This window comes from Hemicordylus capensis, chromosome 5, assembly GCF_027244095.1.
Source record: "Hemicordylus capensis ecotype Gifberg chromosome 5, rHemCap1.1.pri, whole genome shotgun sequence".
Lineage (NCBI taxonomy): Eukaryota > Metazoa > Chordata > Lepidosauria > Squamata > Cordylidae > Hemicordylus > Hemicordylus capensis.
In genome coordinates this window covers 35,066,683-35,086,470 of record NC_069661.1, presented here as the reverse complement: position 1 = coordinate 35,086,470, position 19,788 = coordinate 35,066,683, and the positions used below count along the sequence as shown (strand labels likewise).

The 19,788-nt window shown below is 42.7% G+C and overlaps 2 protein-coding genes across 6 annotated transcripts in view; one reads left to right on the top strand and one right to left on the bottom strand.

Annotated features, from left to right (window-relative positions):
* TBCK (TBC1 domain containing kinase) overlaps window positions 1-19,788 on the top strand; it is a 143,184-nt gene that overhangs the window by 70,291 nt on the left and 53,105 nt on the right. For all 5 annotated transcript variants that reach the window (XM_053253541.1, XM_053253537.1, XM_053253540.1 and 2 more), the window contains exons 20-22: window positions 1,274-1,359; window positions 10,762-10,798; window positions 18,951-19,112. In XM_053253541.1, coding sequence (XP_053109516.1) covers window positions 1,274-1,359; window positions 10,762-10,798; window positions 18,951-19,112 — 285 coding nt within the window. The remainder of the gene's footprint in view (window positions 1-1,273; window positions 1,360-10,761; window positions 10,799-18,950; window positions 19,113-19,788) is intronic.
* Window positions 1-19,788, bottom strand: part of AIMP1 (aminoacyl tRNA synthetase complex interacting multifunctional protein 1) — a 181,274-nt gene that overhangs the window by 118,540 nt on the left and 42,946 nt on the right. The window lies entirely within an intron of this gene.

The window sequence follows — 19,788 nt, the reverse complement described above, 5'->3', positions numbered from 1 at the left end:
TTGGTGTCGACTCTTAGCAACCACATAGATAGATTCTCTCCAGGCTGATGTGTCTTCAACTTGGTCTTTAAGGGGTCTCAGTGGTGCATTCATTGCTGGAGCAATCAAGTCCATCCACCTTGCTACTGGACATCCTCTTCTTCTCTTTCCTTCAAGTTTTCCGAGCATCATGGACTTCTCAAGGGAACTGGGTTTTCGCATAATGTGTCCGAAGCCAACCTACTATCCCTTCTATATTAGACTACCCAAGTAGTCCATGCTAAATTCATGAAAACATTATAAATTCCAACTCCAAAATGTTTCCATTTTGAACTGGGAGAAAAGCTGAGGTTAGAATCAAGATGGAGAACATGAAAAGTCATGTTAGAAAAGAGTCACAAGGCAGCTCTCCATACCTGATTTGCAAGGTAGTGCAATTTGATAGAATTTGGAGTGCAGTGTTTTCCCTGCCTTAGAGGTTACAACATGGCTAGGTAGTGTCCAGTCCTGGGCAGATTCAGGACAGGAAGGGTACCCCACACCCACCAAGCTGAAAAAATCAGCTGCTCCTGATTTATAATAATGGAAGCTGAATTTCTCAGAACTCTAAATAAGTGGTGGAAAGGCAAGCAAACATGTATGCTAAACAGCATGTGGCCCCCACAGCTAAAAGGTTGTAGATCTCTCTCCAGATGAGTGAGAGAGAGAGAGAGAGAGTGTGTGTGTGTGTGTTTTGATCGGGGGAGGGGGGAGGTGTTGCTAGTCCAAATGTGCTTGTTACTAACACTTCAAATTGCTTCATAGTAACAAGTAGATAAGAACATTAAGCATGATTCAATACGTTCAGCAGTACTTTGCGGCCATTGAGTTATACCAATTGTGATGAGTAAATTACATTAGTACAGTTAAACACCCCCATAGACCCACAACTGTTAAGCCCAAGTTAAATGAGAATCCTTTAAAGCAGTTGCAACAAACCTGCAGTCTAAAGCTGTGTCAAAGTGTTTAATGTTGTACCATTACAGGTACAGTATACAAAATGCACGTTTGCCGCAATATTTATACAGTATTCCTCTATTTTTTTTCTTGTAAGGGGAGGGGGGAAATAAAGAATCCCAACACTGGTTGCAGACCAATTGTAGTAAATATTTTAAGCATGTCTCCTTTTTTGTATTCTGTTTGTAATGGAGATTTCACAGACAAAACTTCTCCAGTGATCCCTAAGGCCAAATTCCTTGTGAAACCTTTTCTGAAATGCCTTTCCCTTTACTTACTGACACTCTTCCGATTCCAGAATACTTGACGGTGTTCTCCCAGATGATTGCATTCCATGACCCCGAACTGAGTAACCATCTCAATGAAATTGGCTTCATTCCAGATGTAAGTGGAAGTGCTTCTTCCGACTTTTTTATCATGTTAGTGGAAAAAGAACGTAGGGTCAGTTTCAAGAGTCTGTTTCCTCACAGTACAAGACAAACTTGATACAAAAAGATCTCAAAGGCATGGTAGCATCTAACAGTGTAATTCAATGGGCACTGAAGCATCTGTGCCACTTATTATTTATTTATTATTTATTTATTACATTTCTATACTGCCCCATCCAAAGGTTCTGGGTGATGTACAACAAGTAATGTACAAGAACACTATTTAAAACAAACAAGCTAAAACAATATATAAACAAATTTAAAACCAATTAAAAGTACTTAAGAACAATTTAAAAACCTTGGAAGGCCAGCCTAAACAAGTAAGTCTTTAGGACTCTCTTGAAGGCGAATGAGCCCAAATTACGGATATCTGCCAGGAGTGCATTCCACAGGCCTGGAGCAGCTACAGACGGTTTCTAGTTGCCACCAGATATGCCGGTGGTAACTGAAGATGTACTTCAACGTGCGGTAGGGGTCATACAGAATAAGGCACTATCTAAGGTAGGCCGGACCTAAGCCATTTAGGGCTTTAAAGGTGATAACCAGCACTTTGTATTTTGCCTGGAAACACATTGGCAGCTGATGCAGCTGTTCAAAAACAAGCATAATATGGTCTCTCTGGTTACCCCAGAGACCAGTCTGGCTGCTGCATTTTGAACTTACTGAAGTTTCTGAACTACGTACAAAGGCAGCCCCACATAGAGTGCATTACAACAGTCAAGCCTGGAAGTTACCAGTTGATAAATCACTGTTTTGAGATCGTTCTCTTCAAGGAATAGACACAGCCGTCAAATCAGCCAAAGTTGATGGAAAGTGCTCCTGGCCATAGCCTCCACCTGAGATACCAAGGTGAGGTCTGGATCCAAGAGCACTCCCAAGCTGTGTACCTGTTCCTTCTAGGGGAGTGTAACCTCTCCAGCACAGGAAGATCTAACTCATCCCTCAAATTCCACAGTGAGCACCTCCATCTTCCTTGGATTCAGTTTCAATTTGTTGTTCCTCATCCATCCTGTTACTGCCCATAGGCAGGCATTTGGGAATGAATGCCATTTCCTGATGATGATAAGGAGAAATAGATTTGGGTGTCATCAGCATACTGATAACACCCTGCATGAAATCTCCTGATGACCTCACCCAGTGGTTTCATGTAGATGTTAAAAAGCAGTGACAGAATGGAGCCCTGAGGGACTCCATATAATAGCTCCTGTTTCGAAGAGCAACAGTCACCAAGCTCTACCATCTGGAATATGTCTGAAAGATAGGAGTGGAACCACTGCTAAGCAGCACCTCCTATCCCCAACTCCTCCAGGTGATCCAGAAAGATACCATGGTCTATGGTGTCGAACGCCACCGGGAGATCCAAAAGAACCAACAGAGTCACAATCTTTCTGTCAATTCCCTGGTAAAGGTGTAAATGAAAACTTAACGTTATATCCATGTCAAATAAATACGGTAGTTAATATCGTTATTCTCCATATTGGTTCTACCAGTTTCTGCGTACTTGACACTAATGCTGAAGCCTGATTTAGAAAATATATTGTTTTAATTGATATCAGTTTTACTATTCTGGCTTTCCCCAAAGAATCTTGAGTACAGGGCTGGCCTGATAATGAGACACAATGAAGCAGCTGCCTCAGGTGGTGATTACCGTTTCTGCTGGTTTACTGCCTCTGACTGTTTGCCTCACATGGACCCATTAGGAAGCAGGCAGTAATTTCTGGCTCCTGTTGCAGCTGCACCACTCTTCCTTCTCCCATCCTTCTCAATTGTTCCTTTCAAGGCAGGGAGTGAAGAACAGAATGGAAGGAAGAATGGGGCCCTCCACACACTTCCTTCTGCTCTGTGTCCTGTCGCTTGTCTTTTTCAAAAGGCAGAAAGAGTGGGATAATAGGGAGGAGAGAGAGAGAGAACTAGCCATCACTGCTACTACTAAGTACAGGTGGACCTCATTATTTGCGAATTCCATGTCTGTGGATTCGCGTATCCGCGGTTGGGAAAAAGACACCCGACCTTGTTATATGCAAAGAAGGAGGGAAGGAATGCTGACCTCGCGTATCCTCGGGTCGAAGGTGGCTGGAAATGACCAAGGAAGTCATTTCCGGCCACCATTTTCTTCAACAGAGCCACAAGATTGCACCTGTCTTTGTAGAAAGAAAAAAGAAAAGAAAACACTGGTTTTTGGCTGATTTTCAGCCAATTTGGAGGCACAGCACAACTCGGGGAGCAGCAGAGCACAGTAAGAAGCTCCCCCTGCAAAATTCGGCCAGTTTTCAGCCAACCAGGAACCTAACTCCCATGATCCCATAGGCCCAATGACCCAATATTCATGGCTCCATATCTGTGGCTGCAGCCCAGAACTTAACCCTTGCAAATTTCGAGGTTTTCCTGTAATCGAAGTAACTGGCAAGGGAGCAGACTGGGACAGGAGAGAGAAGACCAGGCAGCAAAGGAGCAGATCAGCACAGAGGCAAGACCGGGTGGGGGGCATGGAGGAGACCAAGGGATTAGGCAGCTGCATTGAAATATCATGCAAATTCATGCATGATGACATACGAACTATTTATATACCATTTATATAGCTATAAACACACAAACAAACAAACAAATAAATTAAATAGCTCCCTGTCCCCAAAGGGCTCACAATCTAAAATATAAACATAAGCTAGACACCAACAACAGCCACTGGAAGGGTGCTGTGCTGGGGATGGATAGGGCCAGTTGCTCTCCCCTTGCTAAATAAAGAGAATCACCACTTTTAAATGGTGCCTCTTTGCTCACTGAGCAGGGAAATGTGCATCAGTTTAAGTCTGTGGCATAAAGATGTGCTGCTGCTGGAGATTTGCGCTGTAATGGTCTTCTGAATTGGAGCATTACTTGAGTACAGATGTCTAATTACAAACATTTGAATTGCAGTTATGCAGTCTGCAGGCACTATAGAATCTACTTTGCTAGAAACACTGGGTGGCATTCAGACCTTTGGCAGAGTGGTGTACAATCAGTGGTAGCTCTTTGCGCAAGTAAAAGAGTTGTGCTCATGCAATGGCTGCTTGCATGAGTGGAAGCATTTCTTGAATAAGGGCAGCTCTCATTCCAAAGGAGATACTGTTGAATGGTGCATGGCTCCCAGTCTCTATGAAGACACATGCAGTCCTTGCTGAAAGGAACTTTGCAATCTGAAGAAATTATCATAGAATTAATGATGAAGATAGCTAATTGCAAAGAAAAACAAGTTGTTCTGGTAAAAACTAATCTGCCTACTTTTCTTTCACTATCCCTACAACTGGACTAAATTTGGGCCTAATGAGTTAGGCAGTTCACAAGTTAGCCCACTTGCACCTCATTCATTCACGTGTCTTCTTCTTCTTCTTCTTCTTCTTCTTCTTCTTCTTCTTATTATTATTATTATTATTATTATTATTATTAACATTTTATATCCCGCTCTTCCTCCAAGGAGCCCAGAGCGGTGTACTACAGGCTCAAGTTTCTCCTCACAACAACCCTGTGAAGTAGGTTAGGCTGAAAGGGAAGTGACTGGCCTCGAGTCACCCAGCAAATCTCATGGCTGAATGGGGTTTTGAACTCGGGTCTCTCTGGTCCTAGTCCAGCACTCTAACCACTACACCATGCTGGCTCTACCAGCGATGATGGATGACATCATCACAAACTACGCCCTTGAGCCGTCCTTATCAGTGTTCCCTCTAAGGCGTGCACATGTGCTCACACTCACACGTTTTTTGATGTCCATTCTGTTAATTTTAGAACCCGCTCAGGTTGAATCAGGAAGGCCCCACTCTGAATGCATGTGCATGCACACTGCCTTGACACTGCTACCCAAAACAAAACTCATTGCACACACCGATGAAAATAATTAGAACACTGGTCCCTATTTGACCCTACAGCTGTAGCAAATTTGGTTCAAATTGGTTAGCTCACTTGCACCTCAAACGTTTACGCATACGCCATCTTGAATCAGGGTGGATGACATCAAAAACTATGCCATTGAGTTGTCCCTATGTATCCTTACAACTGCAGCAAATTTTGTTCAAATCGGTTAGGTGGTCCACAAGTCAGCCAGTTGTGCATCAAACATTTACACGTCTGCCACCTTTAATTGGGTTGGATGTCATCATCACAAATTATTCTGTTGAGGCATCTCTATGTATACCTGCAATTGTACCCATATTTGTCCAGGAATTGCCAAATTGATGGACAAATACGCGCGCGCACACACACACACACACACACACACACACTCACTCTCTCTCTCTTTCTCTCTGTCAGGTGCTCTCATAAGCTTACTTTCCTTAAGGAAAGTAGACTAACTAACAATATTTATGCAAAACTATTATCTGCAAAACTGAATTATCTATATCGATAGGTTTGCAATCCCATAATAAGCATTACAGGAGGAATTCTACTTGTCATTTGGACAATAAAACTTGTATGTAATTTCTGGCCAAGTGGCTCATCAGGATCTAGCAAGGTGATGGCTATGCACTTCAGCAATGATATGAACCAGATTTTCATTCTTAAGTATCCTATCAAATCAAATACTGATTAATCATTCAGGTTTCTGCTCTGTGGGAAAGATTATTTCTTAGCACTCTTCTATTTATTTTATATTATAGAGCTATTAGAATACTGAACATGCTGAACTGTGAGTGTTGTTGGCTGTTGCAGTACCTGTATTAAGTATTATGTGAAGCTGATAGAGGAAAGTGAGGAACATTTTTAAAAACATTTTCTGTGTATATATTTAATGTTTTATACAATCCCATATTTATCAAATAATTATGATATAGAAGCAAGACACTCTTAAACTAAGTGACCCTTTTGACTGGAGGAGGAAACCGTATGCTTAAAATATTCTAGATTGTTCTCAGCTGAAAATTATGAAACAAAATACAATTCTCAACTTGCCATTAATTATAGGGTCTAGCTTAGGGTTACTCAGAAACTATGCAGCAGAATTACTGCTGTAACCTCAGTTTGACACAGTTGCAAGAAACTTTCCACCTAGCTAATTACAGGTACTTAACAAATAAGATGTGTTATTATTAAGAGACTTGTAATTGGTATTTAAAAGGACATTACTGTAAAATCTTCAGCCCTTAATTAAGATTTTCCGCCTTCAGAATAAAAACATGCATGTTTTATTGGAGGTTTTACATGTTGCAGTGGCATTTACAGTAAACATGTTTACATGCATAGACTATATCCCACCTTTCACTGCAAGCAGTTTCAAGTCTGTTTATAAAACAATACCTTACAATACCAATAAAAACCAATTACGCCAATAAAACCACAAAAGAAAAACAGCACAGCCACTGCATGAAATGGCAGCTAAAAACCATCAAAAGGCTCTCTGTTGTTATTAAAAGCACTGGAAAACAGGACAGACTTTGCCCAGCACGTAAAAGATGATCGAGGTAGCTCTAGGTGAACATGGCCATTTCACTGGTACTATCTAATGATCTCGCTAATAGAAAATCATAAGTGGGAAGAGCTTTCACTCTCCAGGTAGCTATATGCCAGTGTGGTGCAGTGGTTGGACTACGGTTCAAATCTCCATTTAGCCATGAAGATCACTGGATGACCATAGGCATTAACTCTCTCTCAGCCAGTGGCATAGCCAGGTGACAAATGTCCCTGGGATGCTGGGGAGGGGAGGGCTGCCAGGGTGTCCCTGTGTCCCTCCTCATGGGACCCATTGCCCCCTCCCCCCACTGCTGCTGCAGCTGCCCCTATCAGTAGGTGTGGCACACCCCAATTGCCTATTCCTGCCAGGTACTGCCCTGCCACCTTATGCTCCTTGTGGGGGGGGCATCCAGCTAGCCAGAAAGTCCTGGCCAGCTGGACAGGCCATGTGTCAGTAGGCCTCTCCATCGACACAGCTAGAATACATATAGCCACCGCAGTTTCTGGTTTAATGATATTGGGGAAGTATTCTATCTGCAGGCATTCTGAGTTTGTCCATAGAAGTAGCAGTAGGTGAAGTATGAGTGATTCACACTTCATGGCACCCTGTCAGATTTAATGCAAGCAACACACCCACTCCAGAGCTGCATATTTGGTCAAAATGTCAGACTTTGCACATCTTCCCCTTCTATACAAAGTAGATGATGGAGAAATAGAAAGTAGATGATGGAGAAATAGAACTCACTTTTATGGGATGTGCAAAGGGACAAAGCCTGGGCTACATAGATGTATGATTTGGTACTGAGCAAACATAACACGTGATTCAAGTGCCCTTGGGAAACAATATTGTGGTGACAAGGGTGGGGGCATTCCACGGACGCAATGGGAAACCCCATGTCTAGAGTGGATTTTGTTCTCTGTTCCAGTCTCTGGACACTGATCATACTTTACCGGCCTGTGCAATCAGAAAGTGGATGTTCCAAGTGTGCACCCATTGCTATGCTCCCTGAGGATGTTGTGATGCTCTCTTGGCACAGCCCTTTATCATGTGTGATGGAGGGTTGTTGATCTGAATGAACTGCCTTTGGGAGCCGGTCATTCAGATGGGAGGGGGGAGATCCCTCCCTTGAATTAAAGGAATGGGATATCCACAGAAGACGACATGATAGCACTCCCTCCGTGCATCCCCTTTCTAGTCACAAAGGCTGGTAATATGGCATATGAACTAGTCCCCCATTCATTAATTGTTCCCTGTTTTAAAAAAAAGATTAAAACAAAAAGCTCTTCCTGGAAATTTCTTCCCAAATAGTCCCCCCCCCCAAAAAAAAGCTTGCACAGGCCCTTAAAATCTCAATTGTTTTCAATAGTCGCCTGGATTGATGCCAGTTCCTGGAGATTCAAGTCCTGCAAACCCTATTCGAAGATGGCTTGTTTTCACAGGGTTGTTGCTGGTGAACAACATAAGATTGTAAACCATTTAGACATCAAGGTTCTAAAGCATCATTTGATATTTTAAAAAATCATTTTAAAGCATCATTTATTTAAAAGCATCAGATACTTAAAGATATTTAAAGCATCATTTGACATTGATATGATGTGAGAAAGAGGCTCAGTTTCCCTTGGATGAGCTTGTAGCATATAGTTTTCTCTCTCTCTCTCTCTCTCTCTCTCTCTCTCTCTCTCTCTCTCTCTCTCACACACACACACACACACACACACACACACACACACACACACACACTTACTGAGGTAGTATTGCAGTAAGAATTTGAGCAGTCCTGACACTTGGTTATACTTGAGTGAGATTGCTAGGGGGCAGTGTGTACCAAGAAGAATATATTTCAATAAATAGCTCCTCCTTGCAGCTGGCTTCAAATCAGGGAACCAGCTTGTTACCACATTATTTTGTGTCCTTTTCTTTCTATTTCGATGTTTTCTGGTTTTGTCCCACTAAAATAGAACAGGATACAAAACAGATAATAGAAGATAAAAGCAATGTGGTAACTTGGGGTGGGGGTGCGTGGGATGCATTGTATCCTTCATCTGGAATAGTGAAATCAGATATTTACTCCTTTTTTCCATGGTGTAGTTGTCAGCAAGGTCTGACACTTCTTTTGGTCAGCTCTGTAACTCTCTGTGGCTGCATGCAGACATTACAATGAACCATGGGCTGATTGTGATGAGAACAGATCAGCCCAAGCCTTGACCTCTTGCATGCTTACCTCTTACATAGGAAGGTGTCACCTTTTGTAAACTGCCTAAAGACTTTGGTAGTGGGCAGTATATAAATGTGTTAATTAAATTATACCGAGGCAGCTTCCTGTGCTCCATCTAGCTCAGTATTGTCTACACAGACTGGCAGTGGCTTCTCCAAGGTTGTAGGCAGGAGTCTCTCTCAGCCCTGTCTTGGAGATGCTCTTCCCAGAGTGACCCCATCCCTTAAGGGGAATATCTTACAGTGCTCACACATGCAGTCTGCCATTCAAATGAAAACCAGGGTGGACCCTGCTTAGCAAAGAGGACGATTTATGCTTGCTGCCACAAGACCAGCTTTCCTCATTCCTTTTTTTTTTTTAAACGTGAGAGATGGTTGGAGATTGAAAGCTTCCTTCTGATCTCTTCCATGGTTGATATCCTGGTTTGTGAACTGACTGTGATTTGAATAATGGTTCTCCATATTAAGGCATAATGGGAAACTGGTTTGTTCTAAACAATGGAAGAAAACTTTTGGTCTCCTCCCCTCATGTGCAAGGGAGGGAGGGGAACAAATAAGCTCAAGGTTCATGTGGACATGTTCCAAATGCAGTGTAGTTGGAAAGGACTTCTAGTGCAATGCCATCACTTGCATGTGCTTTTAGCCTCTCTAGCAGATGCTCATTTAACTCCAAGCAGAAAATCTCAACCTAGTTCAAACCTAAGGAGCGCACATGCCTTTCCCACTCATTGTAGAGAGAAAGTAATAAGTGGATTCGGCTACACTATGTTTTTATGAAAGTGGTATTACTCTGACCACCCAAAAGAGAGACCCCATTTGTTTCAGATCACTTGATGTATGTAGTCTTCATGTCCATCACAAGAAGAAAGGAAGGGCACCCAAGACTTGCACCGGACTACGATTCTGAATACTAAAAAATTGCTATCATTCTTTCCCCTTAGTCACCTTTTCTGTGAACAGCTGTGTGTCTTTACCTCAAGACTTTGAAGTGGGAGAGAAAAGTTTCCATTTTGAATTGGTTGCAGAGAAAATGTCATAGACAGAAAGATCGTGTGTAAATCTTGTAATGAAAAGGGGCAAAACAATTGTGTGTACCATGGTGTGGTAAAACAGTGGTGGTGCGGGGGGACAAACAGGTCAACCTCACGTATCCACGGGTCGGGGGTGGCCAGAAATGACCGCAGAGATCATTTCCGGCTGCCATTTTGTTTCTTAAGAGCCTCAAAATGACTGGTTTTTTTATTTTAAACCCCCCCCCCAGCAATTTTTGGCCAATTTGGGGGCATTTCAGGGCACACCACAACTTGGGGGGAGCGGCAAAGCATGGTGAGGGGCTTCCTCCCACATTTCCCCCCAATATTTGGCCTATTTGGGGCCATTTTCAGCAATTTTCCCAGTGATTGGTAACCTAGCCCCCACGATCCCATAGCCCCCAGTGCCTTGATTTTCAGTTTCTAAATCCGCGGTTGCAGCCAGGACAGAACCACCACAAATACTGAGGTCTTCCTGTGTGTATAGATAAATATTCCTACATGAAACCTTAGTGCTAAGTAATGGTGTTGGGTTCAGGTTCTAGAGTCTTAAACTGCAGTGTTGGTCATATTTTTCCATCACAGCTGTAATGCTGCCTTTGGAGAATGCAGAACTACAGCACTAATGTGGTGTTTACAAGAATCTGCTTTGACAATTTTTCTTCTTCTTTTTTCCCTTCCCATGTTTGTATAGCTCTATGCTATTCCTTGGTTTCTCACAATGTTTACACGTGAGTATGACCTTTTCTTATTTTTTGTCTTTGTGTGTGTACTAAATATATTGTTTCATCAGCTCCTTTATATCATATACATTTTCATATTTCAATCTAAACATAAAGATTATGCCTTAAGGGCCCATATCAAGATTTTGAGAGATGTAACACTTTGTAAATTCAAATTATTTAAATGTGTTAAATGACCAGAACCCATTTCTAATCATTTTATATGAGCAAAATTGCTTTTCAAGACCCCGTGTGCATGTTTGTGCGTGTGTCTGTGTGCGCACATGCACACACACACACACACAGAGTTCATTCAGTTTCAGCACCTCTTTTTGCCCACGTCACAAACATTGTGCTCTTCCCGTAATGGTTTCATCCTTCAAAACAGTAGTATCAGGCCCAGTTTAAATGTGATTCTGGTCTGATGGAACTTCATACAGGTAAGGTTTGTTTACAACACTCAGTATCCTACTTAAATTGGGACTAATCTGATTTTATTTCACAAAATTAGTCTACAGTATATTGAAAAGCTAAGCCATAATGTAGTGTTGTATTTATCCTGTATAAAGATGTGTAGATAATTCTAGGGATTATCCTACAAGCATCCACAAGTGTGTAGAGTAATCCATATACTTAACAGGAGATTTGCTGTGTATTTATGGTGCGTGTATATAAAAATCGCACCCTAAGCTTTTTCTAAAGTTTTTTTTTTACAAGTTTTGTGTAACAGTTTTTGTTGGGGGGGGGGACACCCAACGTGCTGCGGCTTCAAGGGTTAATTTTTATAATGGGAAATAGTGTGACTTAAATTTTGTTTAATAAATTATTCTTCAGGTGCTTATTATTATACAGTTGTACTCTGATAAATTAAGAAATTGTGATACTTTAGTGAAAATGTGCCCTTGAAATCATTCTTCAGAATGATGATGTGCATCATAGATAATTGTTGTATATTGTGTATTACTGATATTTAGTAAGAGCAAAAGGAAAGGTAGTATATTTTTTAATGGATGCTGATGTAGTTTTCCCCCTTCGAAACTCTCTCCAATGCGTAATATATATTTTTTATTATTTATTTATTCAATTTATATACTGCCCTTCCAAAATGGCTTAGGGTGGTTTACAGCAGAATAAAAACAATTAAAACCAGTTAACAATTAAAATCAAAACTATAAAAACGGAATAAAACCGATTAAACATTCAAACAGTTAAAAAACCCTCTCAGGCCAGGCCAAACAGCTAGGTTTTAAGGGCTCTCCTGAAAGACAGTAATGAACTCAGATTACAGATTTCTGCCAGGAGTACATTCTATAGCCCAGGAGCAGCTATAGAGAAGGCCTGCCTCTGAGTTGCCACCAGACAAACCGGTGGCAACTGTTGACAGACCTCCTCAGATGACCTTAACATGTGGTGGGGGTCATGCAGAATACTATACTATAAAGTTTTAATACTATAAGGTCTTATTGTAATCATCACATGTATCATAATTTTGAAGAACAGCAGCTGCTGAAAGTCAGAGAAAAACAGTAACGATAAGAGAGCATTCTCTGCTGCTGGATGAGGACATCTCACATGGGTTATCCTTCCCACATGTTCCAGAAGGCAGGACTATGATTGTGATGAGACACTTTAAGAGCTTGGGAGGGAGAACCTCACCCAGTTCTTCTAGTCCTGCATCCTGCTCTAGAGACAGTCATCTCTTTTTAACTAAGCTTTCTCCTTTTTGCATGCCTTTTTACCCCATGAAGGTATAGTTTTGCGATCGAGTCGGTGTCGACTCCTGGTGACCTCAGAGCCATGTGGTTTTCTTTGGTAGATTACAGGAGCAGTTTACCATTGCCATTTCCCACACAGTATGAGATGATGCCTTTTAGCATCTTCCTATATCGCTGCTGCCCAATATAGGTGCTTCCCATAGTCTGAGAAACATACCAGAGGGGATTCAGGGAGTCAAACCGGCAACCTCTTGCTCCCTAGGCAAGTTACTTCCCCACTGCACCATTAGGTGGCAAGATTTTTACCTCTATATACCGTCTTATTTTCTCCACTTAGTTCCTTCATCTACTCCTTTCTTTATTTTATTTTTTAATCCATCTATCCTCTTTTCTGCCTCTTGGCCTTCTGTGTCCCAGATGCCAGGCATAATCTGGAGCATCTTCCTCCTCCAAGGGAAGAGAGCTGGTCTTGTGGTAGCAAGCATGACTTGTCCCCATAGCTAAGCAGGGTCTGCCCTGGTTGCATCTGAATGGGAGACTTGATGTGTGAGCACTGCAAGATATTCCCCTCAGGGGATGCAGCTGCTCTGGAAAGAGCAGAAGGTTTCAAGTTCCCTCCCTGGCTTCTCCAAGATAGGGCTGAGAGAGATTCCTGCCTGCAACCTTGGAGAAGCCGCTGCCAGTCTGTGAAGACAATACTGAGCTAGATAGACCAGTGGTCTGACTCAGTATATGGCAGTTTCCTATGTTCCTATGTTCTTTCCTTTCCCTGATGAGAGCTCACTTAGAAATGGTGACAACCCGTTCTGCTGCTGCTAGCCCATCGACAACCATCCAGTCCTCGTCGGTACTCTCAGTTGGAGGCAGGAGCCCCGACCCTTTGGAAGGCCCATTGGGCCCAGCCGAACATCATTCCAGACCCAGGCACAACCAGTTCTCTCTCCCCATCCCAGAGACCCCGGAACACTGACAGATCTCTCCATGCCTCCATTGTGGCTCTTCAGCTCTCTGCCACGGGTGCAAGACCTTGCTCCGCCCACCATGCAGCTTCCCAGATGACCACGCTAAGTGGATTAACCGCCTCCAGCAACACCTCAGACAACCATCTCACTGCCTGCAGGCCCCAACACTTGAGCTTCCCAACCCCCAGGCAGATCAGCAACAGAGACTCTCTGGAGGGAGCGCTCCTCTGATGACAACAACGCCTCCTGGCAGCAACCTCACCCTGCCAGAGAAACAGCACAAGCAGGCCAAGAACGGCCTGGCAATGGCGGGAAAGTGCCCCTTGCAGCTGACCCTGCCATTACGCCCAAACATTGAGTTGGACCAACAGATGCCCAACCCACCACGGGAATCGGTGAGTCCTAGGCCTCTCCACACTCCCCTAACCAGCCTGTCCTGCCCCCTGTACCTGTGCTTCCTGCAGAAATCCCACCAGCCTGACAGGCTCGGGGTCACTGAGAAATCCCTCCAGCAGCGCAAGCTAGCTAAAAGCTCCAGGAAATGGGCCAGAGACAGGGAATCCTCATGCTCTTCCTTCTCCTATAAGAATAAAAAAGCAAAAAAAGTCCAAAAAGCAGAGGAAATTCAGAGAGCGTCCAGGCATCACTTCCAACTCCTTTGGCATCTTGGGGTATGAAACCCCAGATCGCCATGACCGAAGACCAGTCCTGGACCCGCCAAACCCGGGACCCATCATAGATCTTGAAAATCCTGATACTGTCCCAAAGGATGTAGATACTCCCATCCCTGGGACAGAGACCCACCCAATACAAGAGTGGACTCTAGGGAGGAAGGTGAATGGTCTAATGACCAAACCTCATTCTCCAAATCCTTTAGGGTTTTCGCACTAGATTATTGTTTGCACTTATTTACTAAAATCATCAATACACTTGGGCTCCAGCAAATAGCTGCACAGTACCACCTTTCACCATCCCAATAAACCCTAGTTTTTCCAGTGCCCAAACAACATGACCTACTATTTGCCTTCCCTGATTATTTTGTGGACATGGTTAAACAGAAATGGAAAGCACCTGCAGTGAATAGAAAGCTCACTCCTCTCATTAACAATTTCTATAGCCTTACTCAGGGGGCTTCAGACATGTTTCAGGTTCCTCCTGCCGGCGCCCCTGTGGTGGCCCTGCTCTTCAGTGTCATCCTCCCTCAAGGACAGTTCCCTAAGAAATTCCAATGAAAAGTGCATAGTCAGCCTTAAAGAAAGCACACAAGGCAACTTCCTTATCAGTATTCACCTCAACTGCCAGGATGAGAATTTAGGTGAGCAGAAGGTCAGTGGCTGGTGGGGGGGAGGGTGGGTTTGGAAGGAAGCAAGGAGGTTAACTCTGTCTTGTAACCATGGAGGATGGTGTTGAGTGCTACTGCCATTATAGCACAGGCATCTCTATTTCGGGTAGATGAGCTCGTCCAGACTTCTCCATCGGATCTTAATTGCCAGAAGCAAGCACTCCTAAAAATACACAAAGCACAGGCTTTCATAGCCAATGCCACACTGGATTCAATCTGGTCCTCCACACATTCCACAGTTTCTGTGGTGGTAACGAGGAGAGACCTATGGCTTAAGCATTGGCAGGTAGACTCAGCCTCACATACAAACTTGGCGGCAGTATCTTATACTGCAGCCAAAATTTTTGACGATGAAGCCCTTAAAAAAATACTTATAGAAACTAAAGACAAAAGAAAGGCGCTTCCCTCAGCCCCTTGCAGTGAGGGTAGACAACAGCCACAAAGACCCTTTCAGCCCTTTGTACCTTTTTGTTCCGCATTCAGATCCTGGGATAGGCACCCTGGAACACAACATCCCCTCTGGAACAGAAAACACAGCAATAGGCCACACATTCAACCATGCCAAACCTTCAGTAACCAATCTGAAATCAGGCAGCTATCCTGACTCACCGCTTCCTTGTGTGGGAGTTTGCCTCTCAGACTTCTTGCACACATGGGAAGCCAACGTTCCTGATCAGAGGATACTCAACACCATCCTCCATGGTTACAAGAGAGAGTTAACTTCCCTGCTTCCTTCCAACTCCCCAGTCACACTCACCTACTACTCACCTACATTCTCATCCTCACCTTAAACATCTTCTCAGGGGTGCCACTCTACTATCATTCCCTTCTATACACAGGAATTTGCATAAAGTACTACATGCGCTTCACACGCCACCCAATGAGCCCATTAGATAGATTCCACTCCACCTACTCTCTTTTGAGTTATCCTTTTTGGTGGCCATCACATCAGCCAGACATGTCTCAGAATTGTACACACTGTCCACCAATCCCAATTTTTGCATTTTCTCACCTGATTCCATCTGACTAATCCCAGATCCTTCTTTTCTGCCTGAAGTGGCTTCCATCTTTCACCACTCTCAGGATATAATCCTGCCTTCATTTTGTCCTTGAAAAAACCTGGCATAAACTTGATGTACGCTGTTGTCTAAATATACACTGTACTGTTATATGTATTACACCCACCGAAAGTTGAGTGCTGGCCATAACAATACCTATCCTGCACAGCTTCCTTCTGTTCCACAGATGCCTTATTTATTTTTCTTTTTTACTCTCCTCTGTGAGTCAGAAAACTTCCACTGCTACCATCTCCAGGTGGGTTCAGGCCTGTATCACATTAGCCTATGAAGTACAGAACTTTCGACCACCTCTTCATATCATGGCACTCTCTACAAAGTCAGCAAGCACTTCAGCTGCCTTTTCCATGAATGCATCACTGTCAGAAATCTGCAGAGCAGCCACCTGAGTGTCACCTTCCACATTCACCTGACACTGTGAGTTCGACCTGCATCGCTCCCATCTGGTTCTCTTAGCTGTGGCATATGTCCCACATGAGATGTCCTCATCCAGTAGCAGAGAAAGGAGCATTGGTTACTCCATTGTGAAGTCTTCTTTTTCCTGCTTGATTTGAGGACATCTCGACCCACCCATCCGGGTATCTACATCTACTCGTGTACTCCTTATTCCCTGTTCTCACAATTCTCTCTCTACTTTGGACTTTGCTACTATGAACTGGGTGAGGTTCTCCTTCCCAGGGTTTTAAAGCATCCCATAATTTGCAAAGCCCTGCCTTCTGGAGCATGTGGGAAGGCTAACCCATGTGAGATGCCCTCAAATCCCACAGCAAGAAGAAGCCTTCACAGTGAGTAACCAATGCTCCTATCTAAGATAAAGATTAAATATAACCAAGAAATAAGTTGATCTGACTGAACTCATATAGGAGGAGAGCTGGTCTTTAGATAACAAGCATGAATTGTCCCCTTTGCTAAGCAGGGTCCAGCGTGGTTTGCATTTGAATGAGAGTCTCTATGTGTGACCACTTTAAGATATTCCCCTTAGGGGATGGGGTAGCTCTGGGAAGAGCACCTGTGTGCTTGCATGAAGAAGGTTCCAAATTCCCTCCCTGGCATCTCCAAGAAAAGGCTGAGAGAGACTCCTACCTGCAACCTTGGAGAAGCCACTGCCAGTCTATGTAGACAATAATGACCAATGGTCTGACTAAGGTTGCTTTCTATCTTCCTCTCTCTCTCTCTGAAATGCTTCTTTTAAAATGCACCAGATTAAAAATTTCTTATTTGGTACCACTCCTTAATGATCTGAAATCTGCAGGAACCCAGCCTATGCTTGCACGTTGTGTAGTCTTCTATGGGAGAAAGTCCTAGTGAATTAATTGGTGTTCAAAACATCCATGTTTACTAAGAAGTAAGTCTATCTTCTTCTCTCCCTGTCCCCCACCCCCACCAGCATGTAAAGTTAGCCACGGAGCACTGGTGGCCCATTTATTGAAATACTGTGGTACGCAGAAACTATGAACATATTGCTATGAAGTTGTTCTTAAAATCATCATTTGGGAAAGCCACTCATTGATATCCACATCAGCTCTCCATGTAAATAAATGACCACCTGTTGTTGTCTTCTGCCCATCCTTCCTTTTCTAACTAATTATTTTAGTATACTAGTTGGTGACTAGCTGTGCATATTTCTTAATTGTTCTGCATGCATTTATTCAAAGAAGATTGAAAATGTGTGTATGGGAGAAAAAGATCCCATCAGAAGACACCATTAGCTAGGAAGTATAAACTGTATTGCCATTCAGGTCTGTCTTTTGGCTTCAGTGGTATCCTTCTACATAAATAGACAGTCTTCAAAGTATTTTTTGGAACAGAATGCATTAATCCACTTAGCTAAGCATTTAATAATATTGAAATGAATTAGTGATTGCCTTGAGGAATAATAAATCTACATAAGAAAGTTCTTTCTAAACAAGGTTAGATATTCCTCTTTCTCAAATTGCAAAGCAATAACCTTGATGTTGTGATGGTATATGTGGAAAAATAGTTACATTTTATATTAAATATAGAGCTGGCAACCAATTAAAGACCTGTAGAAGTTTAAGTGTGCAGAGGTTACTAACAATCAATAGAGTAGTAAACAACCTAACATAATCTGGGTTCCTCCTGGTGTTTTCTGTAGGCTGATAAGGTTGCCTTTTTATTTTTGCAAAATATCCTCTTAATACAGCAGTTTTCCATATTCCAAGACCTATGGAAGCTCTATTCCTTTCAAGATTATCCCAGATAATGGCTGTCATGCCACTATGCCTACTTCATCCTGTGTAGAGATAGTGCACCAGTTTATGCATTGGGAAACCAGGGAATTTGTTCATTTGAAAGGAAGAGAATGCCTTCATCTGCTTCAAAAGTCTTAACATATAACTCTATCTTGCCTAGGGAGCAATGCTCAAGTATGGCAAATCAAGCCTCTCTTTCCTATTTCAGGATATGGAAGGCCATATGTCTTCCTGGGTAGCTGCTTGTTTGTATCATTTCTTTGGTGCCTTGTCCTTTGCCTTTGTGTTTGACTTGGAGATATTCTTTGTCCCTTGGTTCAGTTTAATCATATTTGGGTCACCAGCATCATGGACATCTCTGTGAAGTACATCTATTGTTCTGCTTCTGCATACTTTTAGGTTCCTTGTTCCTTGTCCTTTCTTTTCCATCTTGTTGAGAGCCTTGTTCCTACACTCATCCAGATTCCAGGTGGTCCATCTGGCCAAGTACTGTCTACTCTGGCAGTAGCTTTTCAGGGTCTCCAGGCAGAGGTTCTTTCCATCTCTGCTATGCATGATTTTAGATTGGAGATGTCAGGGATTGAACTCAAGGCCCCTTCTGCATGCAAAGAATGTGCGCTAAAACAGAAAAGCTGTATATTTACTGTTTGATGGACTTTTCCCAGGAACAATTAAAAAGGGAAGGAATTGAGGAGCTGTCCAGAATCTGACAAAGACAGTCAAAAGCCCAAGACCAGCATTTCCAGTTCAACTGAATTTTTTCTTTCCTTTTTTAAAAAAGTCAGCTTTTCAAATGAACAATAATTAAAAATTATTGTCCTGACCTAATTAATACAACTTTGCCCTTTTACAGATGTTTTCCCTTTGCACAAAATCTTTCATCTGTGGGATACATTACTACTTGGGAATTCTTCCTTCCCATTCTGTATTGGAGTGGCTATTCTGCAACAGCTGAGGGATCGACTTCTCTCCAATGGATTCAACGAATGTATTTTGCTCTTTTCTGATTTGCCAGGTATTAAAAATAGCTTTATTAGATGTGATTCCATGTATCCTTTGTAAATGTGTATATTGTACACTTGTAAATGTGTGTATTGATATTTTTTTTCAGGTTTTCGGTATATTATCTTAGCAGGGAGATGGAAGGAATTGACCTAGTAGTTAGATAGATGCCTATATTGCATTAACCTAATGTATTAGTCCTTAAGCCAAAGATTATGTTGCCTCTGTTGGATTGTTATCTTGGAGAGCTACTGCTGGTAGAGTAGAGTGTTTGTGGCTGGGTGGACCAATGATCTGACTCATTATGTGGCAGCATCATTAGAAAATGTGTATAATTTACTTTTTCAATCTTGTGCTAAGCATACATGTGTGAATTCTCCCTTATTACATTAATTATTATTCAAGGAAATAACTTTCTACCCTTCTGCTATCCCGATTCACTCAGAGAGAGAGTCAGGATAGCAGACACTCTCTCCAAGGGTCTATTTTGATTCAGACTAAAGATAGTGTTCTTGATACTTCAGATCATTAGCTGGGTGCTGTATGCCATGTGCACAGACACCATCAGACATCCTGATTGAGTCTGGGTGTGTCTTAAAGAAGCACATGTGCAGCAGTTGTGCTCCTCTTTAACCGCGTGGGTGCTTGAGTGCAGGGGGGAGAGCAATTTTCACTGATCTTCCCTACAC